Here is a 17,568-nt window from a genome sequence, read left to right as displayed (position 1 = left end):
CAGTGATTTCAAGTTTACATGAAAGATTTCATATTACACTTAATCCCACTTTCAGTGTTCAAGAATTGATATAATATTGTAGTAAGGTTATTCCTGTGCAATCAAAGAAATGCTGTGAAGATAATCTGCAGATGCCATTATGAAATCAGTCCATTCCTTGGCAAGCTCTTCAATGGAGACTTCTTCCCCCCCATATTCCTGTGGGAGAATGCTGACTGGGAAATGTTCGGTCAGACTCTGCATGTAGTTACTTCCATGCATATACACCTAAAACAAGAGATGAAAAGCGTTACTTGGGTATGAATGCTAGACTACCGAGTGAAAACAGGCAGCAAAGTAACTTAGTGCAAGAGCCGAAGCCACTAGTTTAGTTGGACTAAACAAGTGTTCTTGTTCATAATGAGCTCCTTAAATGAAGAAGAAAGTACCACCATGTGAGTGTGTTTCCCACGGGTGCTCAAACTCTGACCTGCTCAGTATCTGCAGCTTGATGAAGCACGGACTGCAAACAGAGAACTGCATTTTATACAGCTGCAAGCACAGGAGCTGAAAACAGCCACACACCTGTTCCAGATTGGTTTAGTGACATGGGTGAGGGAACACGCTACATCTGTACAGCTGAGGTGAGCTAAACCATGGGGTTTGGTCCTGTCATAATAGTTCTCTTGTACTTCTTTTTCAGTCATTTCCAAGAAAAGAACAGTGTTTGGCTCCTGGCCATTACTATCTGGTCCTGCCACGAGTATTTAAAAACAACATTACATAGTATGTATGTAGGTTCAGATATGTGCCAAGAAGGCTATTCAGAAGAATCTGGATCTCAGTCTTTATGTTTCAGTTCCAGCTGAAATTAGATCCAGGACTTCTCTTCCACTTTAACCCTTGTAATTCTGTCATTTTGGTTCTTCTTGTCTTGCTTTACTGTAGCTATTTTGAACACTTGTTCATGACTTTCAGTCAGAAATTTGTATAGGGCTCTTATTAACACCCGACAAAAATTGTCTGTAATTATTATTACACATAGATTACAAGAATATGCACTCAAAAAGCAGTTGGCTGCCTTTATCTAACACTTCCTCCTCAGGTAGTAAGATAACAAGTGAAGAATAATTATTCCTATTAAAGTATGTGGAAGTGACCCTTAGAGCTTTTTTTCAGATCATACCTGAAACCCTAAGCCAGAGACAAGCCAATCTCCTTTCCATGAAGTGGGATATCTCATTTGTTTTCTTTCAGGACTTTACTGTCCATCTGCCCTCTTTTCTGCTTTTTGAGTTCCAGTCTGAGATATTCTGAACTGGACAGGTAACAGGGGCTTATTTGACACCTATTAATGTGCGAGAAGAAGGGCCACAGCATCAGGCTGCTGGAACACACTCAGTTTCTTCATCTTTCCAGAGTGAGGGACTGACTGTGCAAGGCTGGCAGAAACAAAACACACACACTAGGAAAAGAAGATTGGCAAATAACAGATAACAGTGACCAAAAAGATCTGGATTTACTGTCCTGGTGAGCAGTAGATAATGCGAATGCACAAGATCCATGTGCTGAAAAGAGGAGGCTTCAGAGTGGGAATAACAACAGGCACTGTTGCTTATTTTTTACCTTATTCCTGCTGTTAACACTTCACAGTATTTCCTTTTCTGCCAGCTGAAACCACCAATATTCTTCCTCTGCTACAAAACCCAGAATTCTTCTAGAATTTTGGCATGCTTTTGCATCCAAACACAAACAGGGTTTTAAGATTTAAAAATCCAAAACAATCTAAAACAACTAAGAAGCTATTTGTAAAGAAATTTTAAACTTAAGCTTGACCTATTTTTGGTGTGTAAATGCCTTTGCAGATCTTTCAGAACTAAAAAGTTGTCTTCTACTAATTCTGCACAATTTGAAGCATAACATCACTGTTCAGTGACAATATCTGACTGTCATTTATAGGCAGAGTGTTGGGAGATCGAGGATCTGTTTCTTCCTAGTCCTGCAGACGAATTGCTATGTGACCTCAAGCAAATCATTTAACCTCTCTGTGTCACCTCAGTTTTTATCTTTAGAGTGGTGATAACAGCTACCACTTACAACTCTGGCATTATTGGTAACTGAGAATGCTTTACAATTAGTTTCCGGAGGCCCAAATGGCACTAACACTCAGAAATGATTTATACTCTTCAGTGCTCAGAAGCACCAGAGTCTAATGGAAGTGCTGCAGATTGTCATGTGGGAATTTTATGGCAGAAAGAAATACTTGTGTGCACTCACCCGTTGTTTTATTTTTTCAGTGAGAAAAGGCTTAATTAGAGCGTAGACCGGGTGGAAGAATAAAGGCTCATTAATGAAGTGGATACCTCGAACTTTTAGAGGAAAGGAATCCTGTCAACATACATGAAAAACAGCAAAAGAAAAGGAATGTATTATTAAAAATATTCTATTATTAAGGTCAAATATGTGAAAACTATCTAGTCCATAGGTTGGAGCATTCTTTCTGATCTTGCTTCACTTCAGAGTGCTCTTAGTTTACACTGTCCTAAAAATGCTTAGAAAATCACATATTGTTCCTCCCATTAGAAGGAGAAAAACTACCAACAAAACCAACAAAAACCCACAACAGTATGAGAAGAGGCTACTAAAAAAACCCACAAAAACAACACAAACCCAAAAAAACAAACAAGAAAACCTTCACCAAGTTACATATAAATAATGTACACAAAGCTTGTGCTCAGCCTTTCCTCAGAAGTACAGTTTTTCACAGAAGAGATTCTGCTGCTGATTTACCAAGAAAGCTATCCAGCCATGTGGTCTAACTGGTAATTCACAACCTGAACAATAATACGTAAATATATATACACCAAGATTACTGTCATAATGAAAATAAAAATTATATATACTATACAGTCTTTATAATATGAAATACTTCTACTTGCATTCAAGATTCATTTAGAAGTCCCAGACCTTTTCAAGTTTAAAGAAAATATGGCAGTGCTCAAAGACAGCATTATGCCATGAGGAAAGTATAGCTTACATTCATATCCCAGCTAATACCACCTCTGCAACTAGTTTTCTGCCTATAAAATGGTACTTCGCACAGTTTTCCCAGCTAGTACAGTAGCTCTTCTCACATTATTTCATGCATCATTTTATTAAAAAAAAAAACAAAAACAAACAAAACCCCCAAACAAACAAAAACCACAAACACAAACCCTACACATTTCTTAAGTGCAATTCTTTTTAGATTTTAATGTAGGATAAAGACCTTAAAACTATCAGATTATAGGTTTACAGCATGTTATTATGTGTTATCATGCATTTGAAGTCTACTACCATGTTTTTCACAAAACAATTTGTTTTTTCATGGGGTAACAAATTTTTCAAGGTGATATCACTTAATAATGTTACTACGGTTTCCATTCCTTAGTCCATATTTTCTTTCTATTAATTTATGTTTCTTCATACTGGATTGTAATTTGCAACACACATTTGTCAAGAAAAACTCAAGGTTGAAACTATGCTTCCGTAATTTTTACTTCTGAGCATATTGAACAATACTAAGACAATCTCTAGGTGGAATATTTTAACTCAGCTAAAATGATGAAAGGAATCTGAAACAAAAATTAGTTACACTTATTTCTCATCTTAGAAAAGAACACTGCGTTTCTGCGTTTTTTTTTTTCAATAGCTATATAATAAAAAATTAGAAGCTTGAAAAACATGCAACAAATCTGAAATAGATCAAGATGGAAACATCACATTCAAATAATTTCCTGGTTTGAGATAATGGGTTGAAACCATTAGATGTAATTTCAAATCCCGTTCTTCCTTTCTGCTCTATTTCAAGGTTAAAAAATTACTAGCAACTTGTTTACTAGCTCAAGAGGTCAACTGAAACACTCTCGCACATCCTGTTCTCATGCGATATGGCCCAGAATCATACAAACATCAAGAGTTATTATTCTAGATGTGAAAAGTTTGGAATACCTGCTGGTTTCACTGAAGTTTAAAAGTAGATACCAAAAAGGAAGAACAGCTGAAGTTCTGATGATATTCATTCAATGACTAAGCTTCGACTGAACCTCAGATATAAACCTTACTAAACCAGAGCAAGAGATTATCTCCTTGGCTAATTTCCACATCACAGGCTAAAAGTTTTATTATTACTCATTTTCAACATAACTTCTGAAGGAAAATGGGATTATAGGACTACATTGTAGCCTTCCTGACAATTCTCTGTCCCCTTTTAAAATTTTGTTCATTTTATTTTTTTTTTTCTCTCAAATCCCTTGGCAAAGTTCAACTGAATTTGACAGAGAGGAACAAATCTTAAAGACACTAAAGTTCCTAGAAGTTTTGTGAAAAATAGGAGGTGAGGTAGCAGCAAATTGCACAAAATAATGCTCAAATTGGGGGGTAAAACCAAGCAGAACATAAACATTATTCATTCTGTTGGTAGCAGCTGGATGGTTAAGTAGCATCATCCATATTGATAACAAGCCAGTACCATCTTACTCTTAGCTACTCTTAGCACATGCTGCTTCTCACCTTCTCTGAGTCTCATGAAATTAAAAAAAAAGCTTTTAACTGTTTAGTTAATGTACAAAAGAAAGGAAGAGAGGAGACGAAACGTAGTAACAAACACAGATCCTTACAAAATTTGGCTTCATCTGATCTTACATTCATGAAATTCTTGTGTTGTAAGAGATCAGCGAAGTTCTTACAAAACATCAGAGGTTAAAGGACATTTACTGCTACACAAGAACATGTTTTAAAGCAAATAAAGCACAACATGTACCTGAGCTGTCTGACTTCTAGAGGATTTAAAATTTTGTTCTTTCAAGCTGCACAGACTTTAAGAAGGTCAAAAGAAGGAAAATTTACCATAGCTTAAAACAGATGAGAAATTGGGAGTTACAGCAATGAAGAACCATAAAGCAATACGTCACACTTACTGTGAGCACAGCAGCAATTTTCTTGGCTACTGCTGGGCTGATTTGAAATGCATGAGCAAATCGCCACCCTTGCAGATCGAAGATTGCCTTGACTCCATTCCGCTGAGTCTCAATCTCCTTTACAATGAGTTCAGATGTGATAAGACTTACACGAAACACATCGTATGCCGTAAATAAATTGGGATCCCATTGTCCTGAGGAGTAAATAGACTGCACTGCATTACCATGAAGACAGCACATACACCTGCACTTTTCCTTGTTACTGCTTCTAATGTGCTGCTCAGGAACAACAAGTAACCAGCAATATCAAAGGTCCTGAAATAAATAGATTTGCCAGTACAGAAGCTATTTTGTGTGCCTGCTCTGCCACTCATCTTTTGAACTATTTTATAGACAGTACCACCTAATGCTAGAAAGTTATATTAATAGATGCCACCTAATGTAGTATGTTCCACCTATGGGCATAGCTTCCAGTACAAGGTTTTGACTTGACAGCTTAATTCAAACAATCATGTTATCAGAAACTGCAGATCATTAATCCAATCAATGAATATACTTTTTGTCCAGTGCAGCAATTCTGTCAAGATTCAGTGAATTCCACGTGTTTTTCTGAGGCCTGAGCAAAGAATTACATGGGATGAGTTTAACCCTAGATGAAATCTTCAGAGAACACAGCTTTGCAAAAAGACACGTTATTTTCTGCTAGACCAGCTGATATTAAAGCAATTCTTTAAAAGCTGGCAAAAAATAATTTCTCTGTCTAAAACAAGTACAAAGAAATATGGTAACACATGACCATTTAGCTACATCTTTTTTAAAAGACTTTTGGGAATGTGTGAAACAAAGGATCTTCATAGTGTTGTTAGACAGGGCTCTTTGGCTACATCTAAGCAGTGAAAACCCAGTGAACTTTTAATCCACATCTAAACTAACCATTCTTTTCTGTTCTCTCCCTTCTGTGCTGTGTGTGCACCAGTACCAGAATCTTAGCACATGGCTTTGAAAACTTGCAGAGAAACAAATAATTATTGGGACACTCAGACCCAAATAACCACACTTCTTGCAAGTTTTAGGGGTTTAACCTCAAGAGTTTCATTTGTTTGTTTGTTTGTTTTTATGCAGACAAGAACTCCACTGAAAAGAAAATACATTATTCATAAAGGATTGTACAGGTTTAGCCAAAAGAGTATTTAAGTCAAGTGATATAGCTGTTACAGCTCAATAAACTCAGCTTTATATTAATGTAAAGGTATTTCTAACAGGAAACATAAATATGTTACCATACTAGTTAAGATGTTCTGATATTACCCATAAAATATGTTTATTTTGCTGCTCAAATTGTGATAATTAAAACCAAAACCACAAACAAACAAACTAAAGAGATAAAACCCCACAAACAAACAAACAAAAAATGACAAAAAAACCCCAAACCATCACTTCCAGAGGTAGGTGTGAAATGGGTCCAAGCAATTTTGTCACTCACCAATTCTGTATATTAGAACTTTGCTTCCATGTGGGTCCCTTGATCTCAGGAGTCCGTGATACCCAGCTTGCAAAAGGTCAAGAACAGAAAATGGGTTTAAATCTCCACTTATTTCTGGGCATTCAATTCTCCACTTCTGGTAATTCTTCAATAACTGGAAAAAATAAATGTAGATGGCAGATCGCCATCAGGCATTACATGAAAAGCACAGTTAAAAAATAGCTACAGCAAGTAATACAGATTTTGGATTAAAATTTCCTAAGTAGCCACAGTTCTAATCCGAGACCTTCAACGGAGCTATGAGAATCAGAATTTTTTAAGTGACTCGTTTCAACAAACTGAAATGTAGGTTTAAATCTCAAAGGCAGCATGCACAAGCTAGCCTTTCAAATTGTTACTGTGTTTCATCAAACGGCAAAACCCCACCAGGTCCTCAGCATCGTTTTACGAATTAAATGGGTTCACCACAATGAAAGCATCAACCAACAGTCTTCTATTTCTGTTAATTTGTATTAACAGAAATTAATTTTTATTCATTTCTCAGTTACTCCGTATTTCACAACAGAAGCATTTGAGTTAAAAGAACTGTCAGCTCCAACTAATAAAACATAACCTTATATAAATTAGAAATTTCTTTTATCTATGTAAGTACCATTTTCTTCATCATTTTCATAGAAAGAATGGTCAGAAGGAACCTCAGTGGATACTGAATTAATCCCTTGGAATGTCACAGCATCTGTTATGCTGATACCTACAGACTCTTAGAGGGAGACCTGAGACTCACCACCCTGTACCTCATAGCACGCTTATGTTAGATAATCAGTCTTGTTTCTTACCCTTCTCTCTGCTTTCAAGTTTCTTGTATTGTTTCACATAGAACATGCTCTTTTTCTTCAGCTTAAGGCTTTTCTGCTCAGATGAAAGTCTTGAAATATTTTGAAGGTCTCTCAAATAAATTGTGACAAGGAAGTTATTTAGAAGGCACTACTGTTTGTCAGCGGAATTTACTACAAATAGAAGATATACTGCTCAGAAATTATCTATATCCCTCATGGAAATAGCACCTATAAATATGTATTTATAGGTACAAAACCAAAAAAGTTAATCTGTCACACTAGAATCCCATTTGATTTGGCAAACAGAAAGTTGATAAAAGCCTCATCCTAAACCATACACCATAGAAAGAAACATTTAGCCATCAGGAGAATTTTACTAGAAGGCTTTTGACTGCGTTAAATCAGTTTGTCTAGGCCAACTTAAAACCAAACAGATAAAAGAGGTCAGGTAGGGGGTGGGGAGAGGGCATAGTAGGAAAAAAAGTTAATTTGTAGAATAGAAATTCACTATGATTTCAAACACAGGCCTGATTAGGTACTCTGATTATCTCACTCTGTTAGTATGTGACTCTCTGTAAAGGGCACTGTTTGAGCAATCCCAACCACTTTGTGCCAACTAGACGGCACTGTCAACATATTATGTTCTTTTCCTTGGTCTTTCAAATAAAGACTGTTAAACAGCAGCAAAACATAAAATCATGCTCAAAACAACTATGCAAATATCTTCACTCTTTCCCACTTTTCTTGTAAAATCAGTTATACCACAACTTAATGAACCTGGTTAACAATTACATAAATATTTTAAACAACTCTCTCAAGAACTACCTGCCAAAACAAGATGAGAATAAAAATGATATGTTAATTCAATCCTCTAAATAATTGTATCTTGTCAATATAGTTAGTTTCTCATTTTAGTGAATATTTACATTTTCCAAGTTGGAAAAGGCAAATGTTTAAAATCTGGACTTCAGGAGAAAGGGAATGATGTTCACAGGTTGTGACACACACAAGATCCTTACGGAAGACATAATTTACCTACTGGTGAGTCCATTAAGGAATAAGTATGTGGTTGGAATACTTCTGACACCTTCTGTGACGTGGGCAAGTGGTGCATCTTTTGACACAGACAAGTGACATGGCTAAGCTCCAAACATATTTCCCTTGGCCAGAAAGCCAGGAAGTGCTAAAGGGGTCTCATATTTTGAAAACCTAATCTAATTACCTGAACTGATTTAGCGTTGAAGTAAAGGTTAGCGTCAGATAATCTTCCACAGCATCTACAACTAGTTTTGGGACATATTCTGTGAATTTTCATTTATGTAAACAATCCCTTTCTTAGCAGCTGGACATACTCAGGTCACACACAAACACAAACAGAAATATTATACATAACAACCAGTCTGGATATAGAAGATGAATCAACCTAATATCAGGATAAACAGGAACACTTATTACCTGGTATAAAATATGTCTCATACTTTTAACACAGGGAAAACATCTCAATATATAATTATCTGTGTTTACAAACTGAATAACCTACCTAGCATTTGATCAGCACCTGAAAATAGATGCAAGATAACTCTATAAATGGAGAAAGCTGGATGAAAAACTCCAGTGTCTAGAGTTAAACATTAATTAATTAGTTTTTTTCCTGAGGTCTTTTGGGGATAGTTCCAGGTTTCTGAACATCAGAGATGATAAAGTTACTGATTAATCCAAAATTCATGTGCTACAAAACAAAGTGAACCTAGTACTTTACTTAGAATTAAAAGAATTAGAAAACCACATGCTTGTTACAGAAACCAATGTATCACAGTATCACAGTATGTTTGGGATTGGAAGGGACCTCAAAAGATCATCTAGTCCAATCCCCCTGCTGGAGCAGGAACGCCTAGGTGAGGTCGCACAGGAACATGTCCAGGTGGGTTTTGAACGTCTCGAGGGAAGGAGACTCCACAACCCCCCTGGGCAGCCTGTTCCAGTGCTCTGTCACCCTTACTGAGAAGAAGTTTTTTCTCAAATTTAAGTGGAACCTCTTGTGTTCCAGCTTGATCCCATTACCCCTTGTCCTATCATTGTTTGCCACCGAGAAGAGCCTGGCTCCATCCTCGTGGCACTCACCCTTTATATATTTATAAACATTAATAAGGTCACCCCTCAGTCTCCTCTTCTCCAAACTAAAGAGACCCAGCTTCCTCAGCCTTTCTTCATAAGGGAGGTGCTCCACTCCCTTAATCATCTTCGTTGCCCTATGCTGGACCCTCTCCAGCAGTTCCCTGTCCTTCTGGAACTGAGGGGCCCAGAACTGGACACAATATTCCAGATGTGGTCTCACCAGGACGGAGTAGAGGAGAAGGAGAACCTCTCTCGACCTACTAACCACCCCCCTTCTAATACACCCCAGGATGCCATTGGCCTTCCTGGCCACAAGGGCACAGTGCTGGCTCATGGTCATCCTGTTGTCCACCAGGATCCCCAGGTCCCTTTCCCCTACACTGCTCTCTAATATGTAATTTCCCAACCTGTACTGGAACCTGGGGTTGTTCCTGCCCAGATGCAGGACTCTACACTTTTCCTTGTTAAATTTCATTAGGTTATTCCCCGTCCAACTCTCCAGCCTGCCCAGGTCCCGCTGGATGGCAGTACAGCCTTCTGGCATGTCAGCCACTCCTCCCAGCTTAGTGTCATCAGCAAACTTGCTGATAGTACACTCTATTCCCTCATCTAAATCGTTAATTAATATATTGAATAATATTGGCCCCAGTACTGACCCCTGAGGCACTCCACTAGATACTGGCCTCCAACTAGACTCCGCACCATTGACTACTGTATTTGTATATGTACTTTTTTTTTTGTATATATACATTTTTGTATATGTACATTTTCTCATTGTTGTTAGCTATTTTTTCATATTAATGAGGATGCTAGACAGAATTAGGCCTCTGTGTCAGCAGTTGTACCAATGCACATGATGTTTAGGAAAAAAATGTTTTGGCAATCTCTGAAGAAGAAACCAACAGCTCAGACTGTAGAATATAAAGATAGATATAGATATAGATATGGATATAGATATGGATATAGATATAGATATAGATATAGATATAGATATAGATATAGATATAGATATAGATATAGATATAGATATAGATATAGATATAGATATAGATATAGATATAGATATAGATATGTACACACCTTTGGGTATTTTTTTTTTTTTTTATTTATGTGTATATACCTACACAGAACTTAAACATATGGTATACACAGACACAAAATTTAAAATATTATTATAGATACATAGAACTTTCCCAGTTCCACATGCAATATCTCTTTGACAGTTGGAAGAAGACTGGCTCATGTCAGTTTAGAGACTGGGCTTAGCACAAAGGGAAGACTGGCTGACTGATTTGTGTTTTCTCAACAGTCAGCCAGGGAGCTTAATAGGGGCTTTTCCATCCTTTCTGTGAAACCCCTCTGTATTAATGGAAGAAAAGCAGCCAAGTAATTGACTTAAACTTACTATTTATATTTGAACAATGTGAAGATCCTCAGAAATAATGCCTGCGACTTGGCAGTATGTTTGACTTATGGAAAACAATCCTTCTTGTACATCAGTTACTCTAAGCAGTGCAACACACTAGGAAGTCTTGATTCCTCCGTAAGTCAAATGCGGAGAAAAGAAAAAGTCTGGCTATATACCTTTGTATTTATCAGAACTCCTAAAAGGATCCCAGATATTTAGGCAATTTTGAGTGCCATAAAACCGATGTTTACAAAAGTCTAAGTGGTATGTTATGAAAACACCTCTTGGCATAGAGTTTCGATGTTGCATTTTTATTGAATTTAAAGATTTTCATTCTTTTCCCCAGAGTATAATCTATTTCAAGTACAAAAAGACAGTATTCCCAAGTCACTGAGAATTAGCCTTATACAAGAGCTGTGGGATATAACACGAGGATGTAGTAAAATGCACTAGGCAAAAAGATTTAGGGAGGAAAGGAGATGCTAGTTCTCCAGATTTCACATATCACTACTGAATCCAAGTGACAGTGTTTTTGATCACAATAATAAAGTCAAACATATATACATAGCTGGTACATTAAAAAGGGGTATATAAACCCATAGCTTTAGCACATTTAATGGAGACCCGTGGCCCTGTTTCTCTGTTTACAACATATATAGTAGGTAGGTTTATCTGTACAAATCAACGCGCAAAAACCATGCTCACCTCTGAAATAAACATATAGCCAGATTGAAATCTTTCGCAGCATTAACACCCGATCCCTACCCGTATCTCTCAAAGGGATTACAAAGGCATAGAAGATGTTGTAATGATGTAACACCATTCTTTCTGAGTATTAATTTTTGGTAGGTAAGCATTGTCCAGAACTCTCACAGGGCAATAAAATTCCTTATTTATCTATTGAAGGTTTGTTGTGTCATTTCACTGTTATTATTATTCTGTGTCAAAGGACTTTCTGTTCATTCCTGAAGATAAATCTGCCAGTATTTGATGTAGACTGACTTAACACTTTCTTACCAATAAAATAAATGCTTTTGAAATAATTTCATGGAAGCTATCTGCCTAACATCACCTCTTCTTCTGGAGCCTGTATTTAAGTGGTTCAGGTTCATGTATACATCTCCAGTCACTTTCTAAGATAAGATATTAGGCCAAGTTTAATCTTTCTTGTGATTCAAAATGAAGAAAAAGAATTCTCTTCTAACTCAAGAATAGGCTGTTACTAAGCTTTATTGAATAATCACTTGTTTTAAAAAATACAGACAGTTCTTCTTTGAGTTCTTCAATTCCAGCTACCTGTTTCAGTGGTGGATTTTTTTCAGGTCTGACACATCAATAGATCAGTACTTGAAAGCAAGTCTGGAATTGCCAGTGCAAAATGTAAAGAATGTTGGAATGAGTTATCATAGAAGATTCAGAAATGGATCTACCTGATTCTTAGTTTCTGAATCATCTCCAAATGTGGATAAGCTAACATTTCTGAGATGTCAACATTCATATAAATCTGTGTCAAGTAATAACCAGGGATGCATCAAGAAACAGTTTGCTCAGTTGCCACTTAATTCATATATAAGTCTAAGTATAAGCCCATACCAAGAAAGATGTTTGACAAGAGCTTGAAGACCTTTGGTTATAAACATCGACAGAGCCACAAAACTTTGATTATCCCTTAGCTGCTTTACAAGTACTATGCAGTAGGACACAGAAGCCCAGTTGGCAAATCTGGACTCCAAACTGAGATGCAACATTTAATCAGCACAGGAGGGAGCAGACATTGTTTAGACTGATTACAGGAGGGCTCTGTCTAGGACGAAGTACTAACATAACCTCTGCATGAGGTCAGACTTGGGTTAGATGAAAATTCATCTTATGACCACCACAGATTTTTGCACAATAAGTCTCTTGGGCCTTAATATACTGATTTCAGATAAACACATTCCTTTTTCCTTTTTTTAATGTTTCCTGTCTTCTTCCCATGCTGTAAGAGAAATAACCTAGAAATCAGTGTAAAGTGTTATATGGAAGATTAAGTAAAAGTAGCTACAGCATTTGGAAATCTGAAATTCTAGATGGAAAGATTAAACACAGGTGGATTTTGAACAGCAGAATCTCTTAGTTCAAAGAAGGTTCCAGACAAGAAATCTAGAAACTTAGCAGCCTGTGGAGATCCAGAAATTCTAAAGAGATTCTAAAAAGACTTAATTTTTCTAAAGCAGGTCCCCAGACCCAGAGGAATGATTCTCAAGCAGGGTATAGGAAATGTGTTACTTTGTAGACTCCATCTCTTAACCTAGCTTAGATTCCACACTCCTGAAGATTAGTCATAGAATCATAGAATATCTGAAAGTTGCGAGGGACCCAGAAGGATCTAACCTAAAACTACACCATACAACTAAGAGCATCATCCAGATTCTCCTTGAACTCTGACAGGCTTGGTGCCATGACCACTTCCCTGGGGAGCCTGTTCCAGTGACCAACCACCCTCTCAGTGAAGAAACTTTTCCTAATGCCCAATCTGAATTTCCTCTGATGCAGCTACATTCCATTTCCTCGTGTCCTATAGCTGGTCACCAGAGAGAGACCAGCACCTCCCCTTCCACTGCCCCCTTTGAGGAAGCTGTAGACTGCAATGAGGTCACCCCTCAGCCTTCTCTTCTCCAAGCTGAACAGACCAAGTGACCTCAGCTACTCCGCATAAATCTTGCCCTCAAGACCTGACACCATCTTGATCACCCTCCTCTGGATACACTGTAATAGTCTGATGTCCTTCTTGTTTTGAGGCACCCAAAACTGCACACAGTACTTGAGGTGGGGCTGCACCAGTGCAGCATAGAGTGGGACAATCATCTTCCCTGACTGGTTAGCTGTGATGTGCTTGATGCACCCCAGGACACAGTTGGCCCTTTTGGCTGCAAGGGCACACTGTTGACTCATAACCAACTTGCCATCAACCCAAACCCCCAGATCTCTTTCCGCAAGGCTGCTCTCCAGCCTCTTATCCCCCACTTTGTACATATGACCAAGATTAACCCATCCCAGGTGGAGAATTCTGCACTTGCTCTTGCTAACTTTCATACAGTTGGTGATTTCCCAACTCTCTGTCTATCCAGATCTCTCTGTAAGGCCTCTCTGCCCTCAAGGAAGACCACAGCTCCTCCTAGTTTAGTAGCATTGGAAAACTTAGTTAATGTACATTTGATTCCTGCATCCAGATCATTTATAACAACATTAAAGAGAACCAGCCCTGAAATCAAGCCCTGGGGAACACCACTGGTGACTGGCCACCAGCCTGATGTAACCTCATTTACTCTTTGAGCCCAACTAGTCAGCCAATTGCTCACCCAATATATTATGGACTAGCTGGGTGCTGGACAATTTATCCAGAAGGATACTGTGAGAGACAGTATCAAAAGCTTTGGTAAAATCCATAACTACCACATCCACTGGCTTCCCTTGGTCAACTAGATGTGTGACTTTGTCATAAAAGGAAATTAAGTTGGTTAAGCAGGACTTTCCCCTCGTGAACCCATGCCGGCTATGACCAAGGACTGCATTGTCTCTCAAGTGTTTTTAAGTAACTCCCAGAATAACCTTCTCCATAACTTTACAAGGCACTGAAGTGAGACTGACAGACCTGTAATTAACAGAATCTTCCTTCTTACCCTTCTTGAAAATTGGACATTTGCCAGCTTCCAGTCAACTGGGACCTCTCCGGAGTCCCAAGACCATTGAAAATCAATGGAGAGAGGTCCCCCAATAACATCAGTCAGCTCTTGCAGTACCCTGTCATGAACCCCATCAGGCCCCATAGATTTCTGCGCATCCAGCTTGAGCAGCAAGTCTCAAACAAGTTCAGGGTCATCTGGGAGTTTGTCATCCCCCCAGTCAGTCTTCCACCACAAGGTTCTGGGGGTCCCAGGCCCCATCATCACTGTTGAAGATAGAGGTGAAGAAAGTATCATTTTCGCTTTGTCTGTATCCTTATTTGTGAGGTGACCGACCTTGTCAAGCAATGGATCAATGTTATCTCTGATTCTCCCTTTGCTATTAACATATTTGTATAAGTTCTTTTTGTTGCCCCTCACAATACTGGCCAGCTTGAACTCTCATCGAGATTTGCCTGCACTAATTTTCTCCCTACAGTGGTGAACAGCATCTTTACAGTCCTCCTGTGTCTCCTGTCCTTGCTTCCAATGTCCATACACTTTCCTTTTCCAACAAAGTTCTAGAAAAAGTTCCCTGCTCAGCCAAGCTAGCAGCTAGCCTTCTTCTCCACTTGCTTGACTTGTGTCACTTCGGAATTGCCTGCTCCTGCACTTTTAAAGAGATGGCTCTTGAAAAGAGGCCAGCATTCATGGACACCAGTACCTTCAAAAGCAGATTCCCTGGGGACCTTACTGACGAGCTCCTTCAGCAGCCCTGTGTCTGCTTTCCCCAGATCCAGGGTTGAAGTTTTGCTGAGTGTTTTTCTCCTATTGCCAACTATTTGAAACCCAACTACTTCGTGGTCACTGTGTCTAAGACAGCCACCAACTACCACTTTGCCCACGAGTCTCCCTCTATTTACAAAAAACAAATCTAGGAGGGCACCTTTGCCAATTGGCTCCCTTAGTACCTGCACCAAGAAGTTGTCTTTAACATGCTTCAGAAATTTCCTGGACCTGTTTGTGTCCACTGTATAATATTCCTAGTTGATGTCAGGGACAAGGGAAGCTGATCTAGAGATATCCCTTTGTTCCTTGTAGAATAATTCTTACCTACAACATAACTCACAATTAATCACAAGAAAGTGGAGAAACGTATGGGCCAAGTTCTGAAGTGTCACTGTCCTGTCTACAGAATTATCAATAACAACCAATTGTAATGTAATTAAGAGTGAATATGCGGAGTGCATATTATCTTCATTAAGCTCTACTTTTTGGAAGCAGGGAATACAAGAAAACAAAATGGCTTTTGTTAGGAAAGAAAAACAGGCACAGTCCTATAATTGTTAATGCACATCTGATATAAACCATGTCATGAACATCAAGCAAAAGTAAGGTCTATATCTCAAAGGAGTCTGACTTGACCTACTAGTTTTTCTGCTGAGGAGGACAGGTTTAAAGCTGTGACATAAATCTCACAACCCAAATGAAAAGAACACAAAATGTATTTTAAAAGCTAATTATTATTATGGGCTTAATTCGATTTCTCGTGTTCTTGTTTAGCTACCCTGATCCTGCAATATATCCAAATGCAAACAATCTTCTCCTATGGTGACTAAACTTGGAAAATCTACAGTACAGAGAATTCAAAAACTAAAATGTGAGATCTATTGGGCAATGCTATGTCATCAACACCAAATTCCACTGAAATACAGCTTCCAGTTGGCACAAGTTAAGAAATGCTTTTGCCCTGGGGAGATTTGGAAGTACTTTCTGTTCAGAATGGTTAGTACTCGTCAATCTTTCTGTAAAAAAAGAAACAACTAATAACACTTTGTACCTTTGGATATTAAAAATATGTACACACTTGTACACACTGTCTGTACAGCAAAGTTAATCACCATACAAACAGCCAAAAGAGTACCAAAACTTACTGAAAGGAGTGTTGTAAATGATCGTACTCCAAGAGAAAATAAATTTTTACTCATAGCTTTATGTTAGAGTAATTATAAATCTGTAGTGAAACTACTATCATTACCAGTAACAAGTAACCTGAGCCTGAAAAGGATGTCCTTTAAATAATAACGTTTCCTGATCGGAGTTGTGACAGTGCCACACTTACTGCAACCTCTAAGTTACATGACCGTACCACACCTACCATAACCTTCACATTACCCCATCAAGGCTGCACAATGCCAGCCACCATACCGCACTATTATACGGCACTGCGCTGCGTGACCAGCAATTAGTTACACCCTGAAACTCCCTGCTTGTCCCTGTCCGACCCGCGCCCGTCTCCGTCCGCCCCCAGCAATAACCCCCCGCCGCCCCGCCCGGCCTGCCCGCCGCCCTAGTGCCGCGGCATCCCCGGGGCCCGAGGCGAGACCCCCGCAGGCCGCGGGGCCAGGTGCGAGCAGGCGGCTGGAACGGCCCCGGGCCGGGCCACAGGGGTCACCGCCGCCTCCTCTGCAGCGGAGGGCGGCAGCTCCCCAGCCCCGCTCCCCCGGCCCTCCTTACCCTCCAAGCCAGGTCCAGGTGGAAGTCTCGGGCGCGCAGGAACCTCACCAGGAAGGAGTCGGAGAGGGGCTGCGGCCAGCGCTGCCCGGCCTCTGCCTCCGCCCGCTGCCGCAGCTCGGCGACGGCGCTGCGCACCCGCGGAGCGTGGTCGGGCAGGTCGTTGGGGTGCCCCGCGCCCGGCGGCCCCCGCGACATCCCGCTGCCGGACGGCTCTGAGGCGACGGCCCCGCTCGGCCCCGCTGCCTCCCTGCCCCTGCTCCGCCCCGGAGGGACAGGGGCGGTGTGGGCCGGCCCCGGCGTGGGGCGGCCGCACCGCGGGGGCACCCCAGGGCCCGGCCCCGCCGCGCTGGTGCCCGGGCGGGGTCCGCGGCTGTCCGCACCGCCCGCCGCAGGCGGGTCGTCCCAGGATGCTGGAAAGCGCTACAGATGGTGGCCTTCCCCTTAGGGGAAAATAAGCCATCTTCAGATACTAAATAGCCAGAAAGCTGCAACTCCATTGCAGCTGCGAACTGCCGTGCAGAGGGGAGCTCGGTCTTGGTGGAAAAGCGCCCTGGAGCACCGAATCCCCATCATGCGTGTGCAGTAATAGAAATATATCCACTACCTGGAGAAAAGATGATGACATTGA

The 17,568-nt window shown here is 40.0% G+C and overlaps 1 protein-coding gene across 1 annotated transcript; it reads right to left on the bottom strand.

The window, feature by feature from the left end:
• Positions 1-87: 87 nt before the first annotated feature.
• On the bottom strand, positions 88-17,180 carry TTPA (alpha tocopherol transfer protein; the record flags this gene model as incomplete). Its single annotated transcript, XM_080339604.1, has 5 exons — positions 16,941-17,180; positions 6,421-6,574; positions 4,938-5,131; positions 2,257-2,367; positions 88-267 (listed from the first exon to the last, which is right to left on the bottom strand). Exons 1-5 carry the CDS (start codon positions 17,133-17,135, stop codon positions 88-90), a joined length of 834 nt encoding a protein of 277 aa, XP_080195730.1. The 5' UTR covers positions 17,136-17,180.
• Between the last annotated feature and the right edge of the window lie 388 nt (positions 17,181-17,568).

The sequence above is a fragment of the Nesoenas mayeri genome (genome assembly GCF_963082525.1).
Source record: "Nesoenas mayeri genome assembly, chromosome: 2".
Lineage (NCBI taxonomy): Eukaryota > Metazoa > Chordata > Aves > Columbiformes > Columbidae > Nesoenas > Nesoenas mayeri.
This window is presented reverse-complemented; position numbering and strand designations above follow the sequence as displayed.